Here is a 15,203-nt window from a genome sequence, read left to right as displayed (position 1 = left end):
GAATGCATATATGACAATAAAGTCAGGCCTAACATAAAGTCTCTATCCAATATAGCGATCTTATGTCTAGGGGGCTGCCAGACCCGCTGCATCATGAGGGAAAGCTGGCCCCCACTCCACTCTATGGCCTTGGAGGACCGTAGCGACCTCATACATCGCTTCCCCCCAATGGCCTTATTGTAATAGAATGCATGTATGACAATAAAGTCAGGCCTAACATAAAGTCTCTATCCAATATAGCAATCTTATGTCTAGGGCTGCCAGACCCGCTGTATCAGTGAGGGAAAGCTGGCCCCCACTCCAATCTATGGCCTTGGAGGACCGTAGCGACCTCATACATCACTTCCCCCCAATGGCCTTATTGTAATAGAATGCATGTATGACAATAAAGTCAGGCCTAACATAAAGTCTCTATCCAATATAGCGAACTTATGCAGTGCTGTATCTTGGCCTAGGCCAACAAGGCCCAGGCCTAGGGCGGCACTTTGCAGGGGGGCAGCAAAAAAGCTGCACCCTGCACAAAAAAAAAAAACTGCTTCCTCCCGGGTCCCGCAGGAAAAGGGTCTCTGCCGGCTTGCGCTTCACTTTTAATATAGTGCCAGTCTTATGGGGTGAATTGGGCTAGAGGGCAGAGTCCAGGAGGCAAATCAGTCTGGTACCCCCATAAAGCGGTCAGTGATGAGGCTGCACTGATGGGCAGTAATGAGGTGGCACTGACAAGGCTGCACAGATGGGCACTAAGGTTCACAGATGACAGGGCGGGTTGTAAACAGTAAAGGGTGTGGCCTTTACAGGAAGGGGTTGGTCATTTGTAAATTAGGGGGTGCACAAGTTTAGTCAGGCCTAGGGCAGCACAAAACCTAAATACAACACTGATCTTATGTCTAGGGCTGCCACACCCGCTGTATCAGTGAGGGAAAGCTGGCCCCCACTCCACTCTATGGCCTTGGAGGACCGGAGCGATCTCATACATCGCTTCCCCCCAATGGCCTTAAAGGACCCATTTTTTTCATGATGAAAAAAAATTACCTTTTTTTTGCTTTATAGTATATATGTTAGATCTGAGGTCTTTTTGACCCCGGATCTCACAATAAAGAGGACCTGTACTGCTTATTTCTATTACAAGAGATGTTTACATTCCTTGTAATAGGAATAAAAGTTATCAAAAAAATTTTTTTTTAAAGGGATGGTGTAAAAATAAAAAAATAAAAGGTAAAATAAAAAAGAAGAAAAAAAAATGGAAAGCGCCCCATCCGTCCGAGCTTACGCGCAGAAGCGAACGCACACGCAAGTCGCTTCCACATATGTAAATGGTGTTCACACAACACAAGTGAGGTATTGCTGTGATCGTTGGAGTGAGAGAAATTATTCTAGTCCCAGACCTCCTCTGTAACGTTAAACTGGCAACCTGTAGACATTTTTGAACGTCGCCTACGGAGATTTTTAAGTAACAATGTTTGTCGCCACGAGCATTAGCAATTTTGAAGCCTGACATGTTGGGTATCTATTTACTCGGCGTAACATTATCTGTCACATTATAGGACAAAAAATGGGTTAACTTTACTGTTTAGGTCTTTTTAAATGTATTAATTTTTTTTTCTAAATATTGCAACGACCGCCATTTTATTCTCCAGAGTCTTTGCTAAAAAATATATATAATGTTTGGGGTTTCTAAGTCATTTTCTAGCAAAAAATACTGATTTTAATTTGCAAACAACAAGTGTCAGAAATAGGCCTAGTCCTCCAGTGGTTAAGGTAAAAAAGCTGTCCAATCCTGCCTGGCCCTATGTGAAAAAGTAATTGCACCCCCCCCGCCCCCCAACCTTTGCTAAATCGTGACGTCTAGATGTCCACCCAGCAATGGAGGCTGTGGACACACAAGTTTTGCATCTGTGTAGCTTTCCTTTGTATGATGTATACTTAGCTGATTACAGACATTTACATATTGCATGTTATCCCGTTTCCTCTTTTAAGCAACAAAGCTGTAAATGACAAAAGGAGATGGCAATAAAGCAATGAATGCCTCAGACTCCATACATTTTATTTTGAATGAGAAGACACTGCGAACTGAGGCAGGCGTCCCAATACTTTTGACAATATAGAGTGTGTGTGTATATGTATATATATATATATATATATATATAGTATCTCACAAAAGTCAGTACACCCCTCACATTTCTGAAAATATTTTATTATAACTTTTCATGTGACAGCACTGAAGAAATTACACTTTGCTACAATGTAAAGTAGTGAGTGTACAGCTTGTATAACAGTGTAAATTTGCTGTCCCCTCAAAATAACTCAACACACAGCCATTAATGTCTAAACCGCTGGCAACAAAAGTGAGTACACCCCTAAGTGAAAATGTCCAAATTGGGCCCAATTAGCCATTTTCCCTCCCCGGTGTCATGTGACTCGTTAGTGTTACAAGGTCTCAGGTGTGAATGGGGAGAAGGTGTGTTAAATTTGGTGTTATCGCTCTCACTCTCTCATACTGGTCACTGAAAGTTCAACATGGCACCTCATGGCAAAGAACTCTCTGAGGTCTCGAAAAAAAGAATTGTTGCTCTACATAAAGATGGCCTAGGCTATAAGAAGATTGCCAAGACCCAGAAACTGAGCTGCAGCATGGTGGCCAAGACCATACAGCCGTTTAACAGGACAGGTTCCACTTAGAACAGGCCTCCCCATGGTCGGCCAAAGCAGTTGAGTGCACGTGCTCAGCGCCATATCCAGAGGTTGTCTTTGGGAAATACTGTAGATGAAAGAGTACTGCCAGCATTGCTGCAGAGGTTGAAGGGGTGGGGGGGTCGGCCTGTCAGTGCTCAGACCATACGCCGCACACTGCATCAAATTGGTCTGCATGGCTGTCATCCCAGAAGGAAGCCTCTTCTAAAGATGAAGCACAAGAAAGTCCACAAACAGTTTGCTGAAGACAAGCAGACTAAGGACATGGATTACTGGAACCATGTCCTGTGGTCTGATGAGACCAAGATAAACTTATTTGGTTCAGATGGTGTCAAGCGTGTGTGGCGGCAACCAGGTGAGGAGTACAAAGACAAGTGTGTCTTTCCTACAGTCCAGCATGGTGGTGGGAGTGTCATGGTCTGGGGCTGCATGAGTGCTGCCGGAACCTGGGAGCTACAGTTCATTGAGGGAACCATGAATGCCAACATGTACTGTGACATACTGAAGCAGAGCATGATCCCCTCCCTTCGGAGACTGCTGCCATAACCCCGGTAATTAACGACAAAATACCAACGTAAAACTGCAGCGGGCGGTCCGGAAGTGGTTAAAGAGCACCTGTCATTTCAGATCCATCATGGTTAGCAGCCATCCACTCACCTGCTGCTGCCACCACGTCCCTCACCTTGTTGTGTCACTGCGGCATCACCAGCTGTCCCATTAAAGTGAATGGGACTGTCGGTGAGTCAACAGCAGGTCAGAGGAGGAGCGGCTGCGGGACAAAGATGACAGTTGCTCTTTAAAAATTATGATTTAAATTGAGTTGATTTAAATTAAGCCTTTTTACTAGTGATTTAAATCATGATTTAAATCTGTTATTTAAATCGGCTTGATTTAAATCAAATCCACCCTGCGAACAAATATGCGCAAATAATTGCAAGACATTTTGGCTAGGAATACCGATGTTCAAACATCAGTGTGTGAATACCCTTAGAAATTTCCAGCTTGTTTTTTCTCGGAGAGGAGCGGAAGGTGTTAAACTGTAAGAAAACAAGTGTGAGACCTTCTCGGCTGAGCAGATGACAGCCTGGTCCTCCTCCTCACCGCTCCTCCTGCGAGTGGAAGTGACTCAAGTGTTGGCTTGATCCGCACAGTGCCATCAAAACAAGTCTTGTGCGCCGTCACTCCCGGCTCAATGGCTGCTGTGAAGTTACAATACAACGGGCGCTATTGTGCCTTTTATCGATTGGCCGGAGTCCAGGAGATGGAGGGCCAAGATGGCCGGTCCTCTTCGGTCCCTTCGTTTTCCCAGCACGGGATGGCACAGCTGCTCTCACCGTCCCCTCCTTTTCAATTCTGACTTCAAATAGCGTGACACCTTTCAGGATGCCGCCAACGTGTGGAAATACTGCCAGGGAATCTACGCTCCTGAATTTGGCAAATTATTTCCATACAGTGTCTCTAAGAGTGAAAACCTCGCCAGTTATTTCTTTGTTAAAATGTCATTGACCCCCTTCCCACCAGGGGGAGCACTTTAAGAAATATTGCAACACCTTAGGGGTTACGTGGGCTGACCAATCATATGATCAATGTGATTGGCTGTCACAGTGATCACATATTCTGTAGCTTATTTTACCGGCTCCCAATCATGGCTAAGTGACTGGGAACTGTTGGTGCAAATCAGCAACACGGGCGGTACGCATATATGGGGCCTAAATGCCACTGCCGTGCTGTCAAATGTATGTAGCTTAAATTTCACCTCCTATGGTTTAAATCACACCTCCATGCTGTGGCATATACATTGCTTAAATCTAAGTTCCATGCTACCGCATATAAGTGGCTTACATACACTACTGTGCTGCCACATATATGTGGTTTAAATCCCACCACCATGCTGCCACATATATGTTGCTTAAATTCCACCACCATGCTGCCACATATATGTGGCTTAGATCCCACAACCGTGCTGCTACATATATGTTGCTTAAATCCCACCACCGTGCTGCCACATATATGTTGCTTACATCCCACCACCGTGCTGCCACATATATGTGGCTCGCTCAAATCCCACCACCATGCTGCCACATACATGTGGCTTAAATCCCACCATGGTGCTACCACATACAGTATATGTGGCTTAAATCCCATCACCACGCTGCCTAATATATGTTGCTTAAATCCCACCACCATGCTGCCACATACATGTGGCTTAAATCCCACCATGGTGCTACCACATACAGTATATGTGGCTTAAATCCCCTCACCAACCTGCCTAATATATGTGGCTCAAATCCCACCACCATGCTGCCACATATATGTGGCTTATGTAAATCACACCACTGTGCTGCCACGTATATGTGGCTCGAATCCCACCACCGCGCTGCCACATATATGTGGCTTATATCCCACCATGGAGCTACCACATACAGTATACAGTATGTGGCTTAAATCCCATCACCAAGCTGCCTAATATATGTGGCTTAAATCCACCCGCCACCCCGTCAAATATATGGTGCCTAAATCCCACCACCATGCTGTCACATATATATGGCTCAAATACCACCACCGTGCTGCCACATATATGTGGCTTAGATCCCACCACCGTGCTGCCACATATATGAGGCTTAGATCCCACCACCATGCTGCCACATATATGAGGCTTAGATCCCACCATGGTGCTACAACATATATGTGGCTTAAATCCCACCTCCATGCTGCCACATAAATGTTGCATAAATCCGACCGCCATGCTGCCTTATATATTTTTCTTAAATCCCACCACCGTGCTGCCACATATATGTGGCTTAAATCCAAACACTGTGCTGCCACATATATGTGGTTTAGGTTTTAGATATGTAGCTAAAATTCCTCAGCTGTGCTGCTGCACATATGTGGCTTTAATCCAACCGCCATGTTGCTGCATATATGTGACTTCAATCCCTCCATCTTGCTTCCACATATTTTCAAATTTCTGATGTTAAAAATATATTTTATATGATCATCAGCTCCATCTAGTGGCCATGATGCAGTATTTTCCTAATTCACCCTATTCCTTGTGAATGAATTTCATCTGACCTAGAGAGAAAATAGCTTAATAGAGAGAAAATAGCCTAATACAATTTGATTTTCCCAGAATTTGCACAGAAAGAAATTATTCCTTACAAATACACCATTGAACCTGTGTTTTACCAATTCAATACCAACCCGCCCCCTTTTCCACCAGCCTGCATTTATTGAGTAACTTTGGTTAAAATTAGCATGGGACTCTCTCCTACCTCCCACGGTAAGGAGCTGGGGACCTGAACGACCAATGGCCACATGGAGGCGAGAGAGAGTTCTCAGCCCTGGATAGGCTCCAAGCAGAGTAATTTGGAGGTAATAGGTGGTAAAGGGAGTGGCGGGGGAGCAAAGGAAAGTAACCATAACCAATGAGGGTAAGACAGCAGATCAGCAGTTGAATGTGTCCGGATGTCAGCAGGACAAGGTCCTTTAGCACCCAACTCAAAAAAGGTCAAAGAGCCCCTGCTATGAGCTGTGAACTATTTTAGCTGCATAGGTTGTATGTCCTGCCCTTCTAGCGCCCCCCACCTGCTGAACTGCCCATGGCAGTTGCCTCTTCTGCCTATCTGCCCCCTAGCCCAGCCCTGGATATGAATGTATATTAGGCACTGGAAGGTCCCCACTGGTCATCTGCAGTGCTGGCACTCTGGTGTTTAAAGACAGAGTTGTAGATTTGTATTGTACATATAAATACACCTTATTAAGGTTGGCTTTACACCATACCAGTGGTCTCCAAACTGAGGCCCGGGGGCCAGATGGGGCCCTTTGCTTGCCTTTATCTGGCCCTTGGGGCATTTCTAGACATTATTCTGCCAATTGACACCATTTATGGGGCACCATTTCTCCCACTGACACCAATAATGGGGGAACTATACCTCCCTATGATACCAATGATGGGGCACTATACCTCCCTATGATATCAATGATAGGGCACTATACCTCCCTATGATACCAATGATGGGGCACTATCCCCCCCCTGATACCAATGATGGGGCAATTCCCCCCCCCCGATACCAATAATGGGGTACTATACCTCCCTATGATACCAATGATGGGGCACTATACCTCCCTATGATACCAATGATGGGGCACTATACCTCCCTGTGATACTAATTATGGGGCACTATACCTCCCTATGATACCAATGTTGGGGCACTATTCCGCCCTATGATACCAATAATGGGGCACTATTCCGCCTTATGTTACCAATGATGGGGCACTATTCCGCCTTATGATACCTATGATGGGGAACTATTCCCCCCCGATACCAATAATGGGGCACTATATCTCCATATGATACCAATGTTGGGGCACTATTCCACCTTATGATGCTAATAATGGGGCACTATTCCGCCTTATGATACCAATGTTGGGGCACTTATCCGCCTTATGATACCAATAATGGGGCACTATACCTCCCTATGATACCAATGTTGGGGCATTATTCTGCCTTATAATACCAATGTTGGGGCACGATACCTCCCTATGATACCAATGATGGGGCACTATTCCAATCCTCACTATGATACCAATGATAGGGCACTATTCCGCCTTATGATACCAATGTTGGGGCACTATTCTGCCCTATGATACCAATGATGGGACAATATTCCCCCCTTGATACCAATAATGGGGCACTATACCTCCCTATGATACCAATGATGGGACAATATTGCCCCCTTGATACCAATAATGGGGCACTATACCTCCCTATGATACCAATGTTGGGCAATATTCCGCCTTATGATACCAATGTTGGGGCACTATTCCTCACAATGATACCAATGATGAGGCACTATTCCGCCTTATAATACCAATGATGGGGCACTATTCCTCCCCCTGATACCAAATGTGGCGATGTTTACTGATGCCAGGAAAATTACTGCTCCAGCTGCCACAGCCTGGCCTTCCTAAAGTCTGAAGGACAATAAAGCAGCCCTTTGTTTGGAGACCCCCGGCACAATACCATCTGATTGTACAATCTCTGCACAATCTTCTTTAGATTTACCAAAACTATGTAACAGGAGGGCACTTCTTAACAATGCATTCAACTTGTTTGCAATCAGGCAGGCCCTTGCATTACATAGTTGATTGTAGATCTAAAGGAGATTGTACAATCAGATTGTATAGTATATGGCCACCATAAATCAGATTTCTGTTTTCTATAACGCCGGGAAGTTTGAAGTCCCCCCTTCCCCCACGCCAGGAATATGCATGAATGACTCTAGACTTTCCACTCCAGGAACTGTCTTCTGCTCAGGATGTTTGAGTCTATTAATTCATGTTTAATAGATTTTTACTTTCCTCCCACAGACATCACAGAGCTGTCAGAGTGTTGTGATCACACATGAGTAATCTGCAAACACCACAAATTCTTCTCCTGCTTTGTTATAGAAGAATACCGCCACAAGCAGCGTGCATACAGGGGGGCCTTGAACCCCCCCCCCATATAAAATCTTGTCAAATTCACCTATTCCTAGTTTTATTGTTTAAAACTGAATACATATATTTACCAGCCCCGCGATCCCCACCTTGTCCTTTTCTAATCTGCCTGGACCTGTGCCGCCATCTTTCCTTTCTATGTCATCGGTAGCCGGCTGTCCCTTCCTTGTTCTTGCAGCCTTCCCCTAAGGATACAGCCCCGGATCTCATGCATGCACATGTCATATAGGGATCTGGTTACATTACTTTCTGTTTACATGGAGTAAGATGGGACCCCATTTCTGTGCCGAATGGAAATGCATCCTCCTGATAGAGGTGATGTGGGTATCTCAGGAGGGTAAAACTTACTGTTGAATGTATCATATAATAACATTATGTACAGTGCAGCAGGAGGAGTGAAACCTTTTGAAATTGAGTGGTACAGCTGGTACAGGGGATCCCATTTCTTCCTTCTTCTTCTACTTTCTATTCCTTTTCCTTTATTTAATTTCCCGTTCTTTCCTTTCCTTTTTTTCCTTTACTTCCCTTTTCCTTTATTTCCTTTCTTTTCATTTATTTGCCTTAATTTTCCTTTTCATTACTTCCCTTTCCTTTCACTTATTTCCTTTTCTTTTATTTCCTTTCCCTCCCCTTGCTTTCATTCCCCTTCCTTTGCTTTAATTTATTTATTTTCCTTTTCTTTGTTTATTTTATTTATTTTTCATTTTCTTTTATTTCCTTTCCTCTTCCTTTATTTTCTTTCATTTATTTTATTTCCTTTTCTTTTCCGTTCCATTCCTTTTGTTTTCCTTTCATTTATTTCCTTTTATTTTATTTCCTTTCCCTTCTTTTGCTTTCACTTCCTTCCCTTCCTTTCATTCCCCTCCCTTCCCTTCCTTTCCTTGCCTTTCCTTTTTTTATTTCTTTTTCTTTCCTTTTACTTTTTTTCCTTTCTTTTCCTTTCCTTTCCTTTCCTTTCCTTCCCTTCCCCTCCTTTCCTTTATTTTCTTTTCTTTATTTTTCTTTCCTTTTATTTCCTTTCCCTTCTTTTCCTTTCCTTTTCCTTTATTTCCTTTACTTTTATTTATTTTTCTTTCCCTTATTTCCTTTTCCTTTTTTTGCTTTCCTTTCTTTTCCATTCCTTATCTTACCTTACATTTCATTCCCCCTCTTTTCCTTTTCCTTTCCTTTCCTTTCCCTTTATGTTCCTTCCCCTTCTTTCCTTTCATTTCATTCTATTTCCTCTTCTTTTATTTCTTTTTCTTTCCTTTTTATTCCCTTTCCCTTCTTTTTCTTTCCTTTCCTTTCCTTTTCTTTTATTTATTTTTCTTTCCCTTAGTTCCTTTTTCTTTTTTTTGCTTTCCTTTCCTTTCCATTCCTTATCTTACCTTACATTTCCCTTCCCCTCTTTTCCTTTTCCTTTCCTTTTCCTTTCCTTTCCTTTCCCTTTATGTTCCTTCCCCTCCTTTCATTTTATTTCCTTTCCTTTTCTTTATTTTCTTTTATTTCTTTTTCTTTCCTTTTATTCCCTTTCCCTTCTTTTTCTATCCTTTCCTTTTCCTTTATTTCCTTTTCCTGTATTTATTTTTCTTTCCTTTATTTCCTTTTCCTTTTTTCCTTTCCTTTCTTTTCCTTTCCCTCCCCTCCCCTCCTTTCACTTTCTTTCCTTTCCTTTTCCTTTTTTTTTTGTTATTTCCCTTCCTTTCCCCTCCTTTCCTTTCCTTTCCTTTCCTTTCCTTTCCTTTCCTTTCCTTTCCTTTCCTTTCCTTTCCTTTCCTTTCCTTTCCTCCCCTTTCCTCTCCCTTGTTCTTATTTTTCATATATGTTTTATTGCAGTGAAGAAATTTGAACTTCGAGGGGAAGATGGAATGGCGGTGGAAATCATTACCTTTACTCTTCATTCTAATAGAAGGTAAAAAAAATTTGGACCTGAACACATCACAAATCTCCTTCACAAACAGTTTTGATGCTTGTGAGTTTTTTTATCTAATCAGCCTCCCCTACAGTCTTGCACAGTTGTACCGACTCTTCTCCTGTACTGAAATGGCTAACTCTGATTTCGCTGCACACTGTGAGCATCTCACCATGTGTATTAGGAGCTGCAGCAAGTCAGATAGAGGAAAGCCGATCCAAGGGGCCGGCGGCCGCCAATGCCGCCGGGCACCCGCGATCGCTCCCCGTGAAGAGAGAACAGCGGTCTGTTGTTGTAAACACAGCAGACCATTGTTCTCTCAGCTATCAACACAGAGCTCCTGTGTTCCTACTATTTAGGATCACAGGTCTCTGTGTTGATTTCCCAAGCCCATCCCCCCCCCACAGTTAGAAAACACCCCCTAGGCTCACATTTAACCCTTTGATCGCCCCTGGGTTAACCCTTTCCCTGCCAGTGTCATTATTACAGTAACAGTGCATATTTTTAGCACTGATTACTGTAGTAATGTCACCGGTTCCCCCAAAAGTGTAAAAAATGTCAGTTAGGGGTCCGATCTGTCGCCCGCAATGTCGCAGTCCCGCAAAAAATCACAGATCACCGCCATTACTAGTAAAAAATAAATAAATAAATAAATAAAAATGACATAAATCTTTCCCCCTAGTTTGTAGACGCGATAACTTTTGCGCAAACCAATCAAAATACGGGATATTGGAATTTTTTTTTAACAAAAACATGTAGCAGAATACAAATTGTCCTAAAATAATGAAAAAAATTTGATTTCTAATTTTTTTTTTTTTTTATTGGGAATGTTATATAGCAGAAAGTGAAAAAATATATATATTTATATTTTTTTTTAAATTGTCGCTGTTTTTTTGTTTATAGCGCAAAAAAAAAAAAAAAAAAAAATCGCACAGGTGGATAAATACCACCAAAAGAAAACTCTATTTGTGGGAAAAAAAGAGCATCAATTTTATTTGGGTACAGCATCACACAACCGCGCAATTTTCTGTTAAAGTAACGCAGTGCCGAATCTCAAAAAATGGCCTGATCATTAAGGGGGAAAATCCTTCAGGACCCTTTTTTTTTTTTAACCCTTAATGGACTCTCCGGTCCAGAACTGGTTAAAAAAATTGATGAGGGGGGTAAGGCAGGAAATACCCACATGGAAAAAAAATATATTTAAAATATATTTAAAAAAATAATAATTTTTCCCCCAAATATATTGGAAATATATTTGAAATGCTACAATTTTGGCCATATTCAATATATTTCTAAAAATTGTTCCCTAAATATATTGGAAATATATTTTTCTTCCATATGGGTATAAACAACTTGTAAATTCGGCTCTTTAATCTGTACGGTGACCTCTCTTCTAGGTGCATTGAGTAGACATTGGGCGGCTTGGATGCCGGCGTCCATTTCTGCTTTTAAAGACACTTGCGTAGCCATCCCATGTAGCTTCAACTATCCAGAAGACATTCGACCATCGATGATCCACGGTATTTGGTACTTCAACAGTCCGTACCCTAAAAACTTCCCTCCCGTGGTCTTCAAATCCAAGACCAGCACGGCGCACGAGATCTACATGGGACGGACCAAAATGATTGGGGATCTCCAGGAATCCAACTGCTCCATACAGATTGACCGGGTCAGCAGTGAGCTGCAGGGAAAGTACTACTTCCGGGCGGACCTGGGGGGATATAACCAGTACACCTACTCCGAGCACGCCAACCTTTACATACTAGGTAAGTGCCTCTGTTTCCCATGGTAAACCCATTCATGACCAGAGGATGCTGAAGCATCAAAACCAAATTTAGCACCATCATTGGTTAACAAAAAAGAGTAATTTATTTTATACTGACCTATTATAAGCTGAACTCCAGCTTCCTGCTCAGGAATTTGCATTTGTGTCCATCAGGTTCTAAGATTTGAATGGCTCTGCCATACAGCCCAGCCAAGTCAGGTACAGCTGAAGACCTAATTTTTCTCTTCTGCAGCTCACTATAGGCTTGCTTTCACATGTGGCAACCCTCTAAAAAGTGATCTGTGCTGGATCTGCGTGGGGTCTATTTATAAAACATTTGTTGCACAATTTTCAGGTGCATTCTTGCAAGCTAAATGTAATGTCACCATTATTCTTGTAAGACAGGGGTCTCCAAACTGTGGCCCAGGGGCCAGGTGCGGCCTTTTGCTTGCTGTTATCTGACCCTTGGGGCACTATTCCATCTACTGACCCCAAAAAGGGGGGAACAATTCCTTCCACTGACACAAACGATGGGGCACAATTCTTCACAATGACACCAACAATTGGGTGCAATGGCATCAATGGGCGGGGCACAATTGCTCCCACTAACACCAACAATGGGATACAATTCCTCCCAATGACACCATAAATTGGGCCTATTGGAACCAACGATGAAGCACAATTCCTCCCACTGACACCAACAATGGGGCACAATTCCTACCAATGACACCAACAATGAGGCCCAATGGCACCAACGACGAGGCACAATTCCTCCCAAGGACACCAACAATTGGGCCCAATGGCACCAATGATGGGGCACAATTCCTCCCACTATCATCAATGATAGGGCACAATTTATCCCAATGACACCAACGATTGGGCCCAATGACACCAATGATGGGGCACAATTCCTCCCAAGGACACCAACAATTGGGCCCAATTGCACCAATGATGGGGCACAATTCCTCCCACTATGACCAATGATGGTGTCTTTCAGATAAATTGTGCCCCATCATTGGTGATCATGGGAGAAAATGTGCCCCATCATTGGTACCATTTGGCCCAATCATTGGTGTCTTTGGGATGACGTTTTCCCCATTGTTTGTTGTCAGTGGCAGGAATTGTGACCCATCGTTGGTGCCATTGGGCCCAGTCGTTGGTGTCTTTGGGATAAATTGTGCCCTAACAATTGGGCCCAATGGCACCAACGATGGGTCACAAGTCCTGCCACTGACAACAAACGATGGGGCAAAATTCATCCCAAAGACACCAACGATTGGGCCCAATGGCACCAATGATAGGGCACAATTTCCCCCACGATTACCAATGATAGGGCACAATTCCTTTCACTAACACGAATGATAGGGCACAGTTTATCCCAAAGACACCAATGATTGGGCCCAATGACACCAACCATGGGGCACAATTCCTCCCAAGGACACCAACAATTGGGCCCAATGGCACCAACGATGGGTCACAATTTCTGCCACTGACAACAAACAATGGGGCACAATTCATCCCAATGACACCAACAATTGGGCACAATGACACCAAAGATGGGGCACAATTCTTTCCAAAGACAACAATTGGGCCCAATAGCACCAACAATGGGGAACAATTCCTCTCAATGACACCAACAATTGGGCCCAATGTCACCAATGAAGGGGCAGAATTCCTCCCAATGACAACAAACAATGGGGCACAATTCATCCCAATGACACCAACAATAGGAACCAATGACACCAATAATGGGGCTCAATTCCTCCCACTTAAACCAAGGATGGGGTGTTGTTTATTCGCACTGACACCAGGACCTTCTCTACTCTTAATGGCCGCAGTCTGGCCCCCCCTGGTAATTCTAAAGGACAGTAAATTGGCCCTTTGTTTAAAAAGTTTGGAGACCCCTGTTATAAGAGATTAATTCCTGTATCATCAGCTCCATCTAGTGTCCAAAATACGGAATAGTTTCCTCATTTAGGTTTTTCAGGAAACTATACTGCATTTTGTCCACTAGATGGCGCTGAGGATACAGGGATGACCCAGTCATTGTTTCTATCACTGTACCTCTGTGACACTGTGCACAGAGAGAGAGGTACAGTGCTATCTGCAAGCTGGAGGGGTTGGCTTGTAAAGGAATATTTTCAGCTTTCAATAAAACACCATGATTGGCTATCATAGTGATTAGATATCCAGGAACCACACTGATTGGTTCCCAATTGTTTGTCTGAGACCTGCTGTGGTCAGTGCCAGCGTGGTCTCCGAAATAGGAGTGTGCACAGGTGTGTGTTTCTAGTTCAAAGTTATTGCATTTCTATAGAGGATAAAGGGTACCTGTATCATAGTGATAAACTCGTTGGGTCACACAATGTGTGATTGAAGTTCTTCGCCTTTTGACATCTTGGCCTTTATTTTGCTTCCAGATGAGCCCTTTGTGGTCCAGCCTCAGGAAATAATCTCAGGCTCCGAGACGGAGATCACATGCTTGGTGGACGATAACTGCCCCGACATGAAGCCCACGGTGACTTGGATGGACATCGAGGGGCTGGAGCATCACATGGTGTTCGCCCGCCTGGAGGAGAACAATCTCTCTTGGAAGCAGACCTCTACCCTGAAATTCCTGCCCACCCATAAGAACAACGGGCAACGGCTCGGCTGTAGAGTCACCTATCCGGGCACAGAACTGGAGTATAAGGGATTTGTGACCATGGATGTAAAATGTGAGTCGCAAAGGCTTCAAGTTTTCCTGATTCATCAAGCTGCAAAAAAACTGCAAAATAGCACTTTGGGCATGCTAAAAATATCATACAATGACATTGAGTGGGAGGCCATGATAGCATGCCTTAAGTGTACTTTAAGGGCTCTATTTATAAAATAATCCCTGTAATTTGTCTAATAATGATGGGCTCAGGCTTGTTCGGATCATACCCCCCAATAAGCCGTCACTTCACACCGCGAATCATAGGCGAATCATAGGCCGGGAAATGCCTCACTGCCTATGATTGGTGGTGTGCATTGACAGTTTTCTGGCGGGTAGGATTCAAACACGTCTAAACCCATCCCTAGTGTCTAATATGTGTATTTGCTATGATCGTCAGCTCCATTTAGTGGCCATCATGTGGTAATTTCCTGGAATACCGTAGTCAGGAATATACAGTGGGTACGGAAAGTATTCAGACCCCCTTAAATTTTTCACTCTTTGTTATATTGCAGCCATTTGCTAAAATCATTTAAGTTCATTCTTCTTCCTCATGAATGTACACATAGCACCCCATACTGACAGAAAAACACAGAATTGTGGACATTGTTGCAGATTTATTAAAAAAGAAAAACTGAAATATCACATGGTCCTAAGTATTCAGA

General features: G+C 43.3%; 1 protein-coding gene across 3 annotated transcripts in view; it reads left to right on the top strand.

Moving 5' to 3' along the window:
- Positions 1-15,203, top strand: part of MAG (myelin associated glycoprotein) — a 61,306-nt gene that overhangs the window by 19,301 nt on the left and 26,802 nt on the right. For all 3 annotated transcript variants that reach the window (XM_082273605.1, XM_082273606.1, XM_082273607.1), the window contains 3 exons: positions 10,003-10,078; positions 11,476-11,844; positions 14,264-14,560. In XM_082273605.1, the coding sequence (XP_082129731.1) occupies positions 10,030-10,078; positions 11,476-11,844; positions 14,264-14,560 (715 nt within the window). In that variant the 5' untranslated portion in view covers positions 10,003-10,029. The remainder of the gene's footprint in view (positions 1-10,002; positions 10,079-11,475; positions 11,845-14,263; positions 14,561-15,203) is intronic.

This window comes from Pelophylax lessonae, assembly GCF_965119305.1.
Source record: "Pelophylax lessonae genome assembly, chromosome: 12".
In the NCBI taxonomy this organism is placed as follows: domain Eukaryota; kingdom Metazoa; phylum Chordata; class Amphibia; order Anura; family Ranidae; genus Pelophylax; species Pelophylax lessonae.
This window is presented reverse-complemented; position numbering and strand designations above follow the sequence as displayed.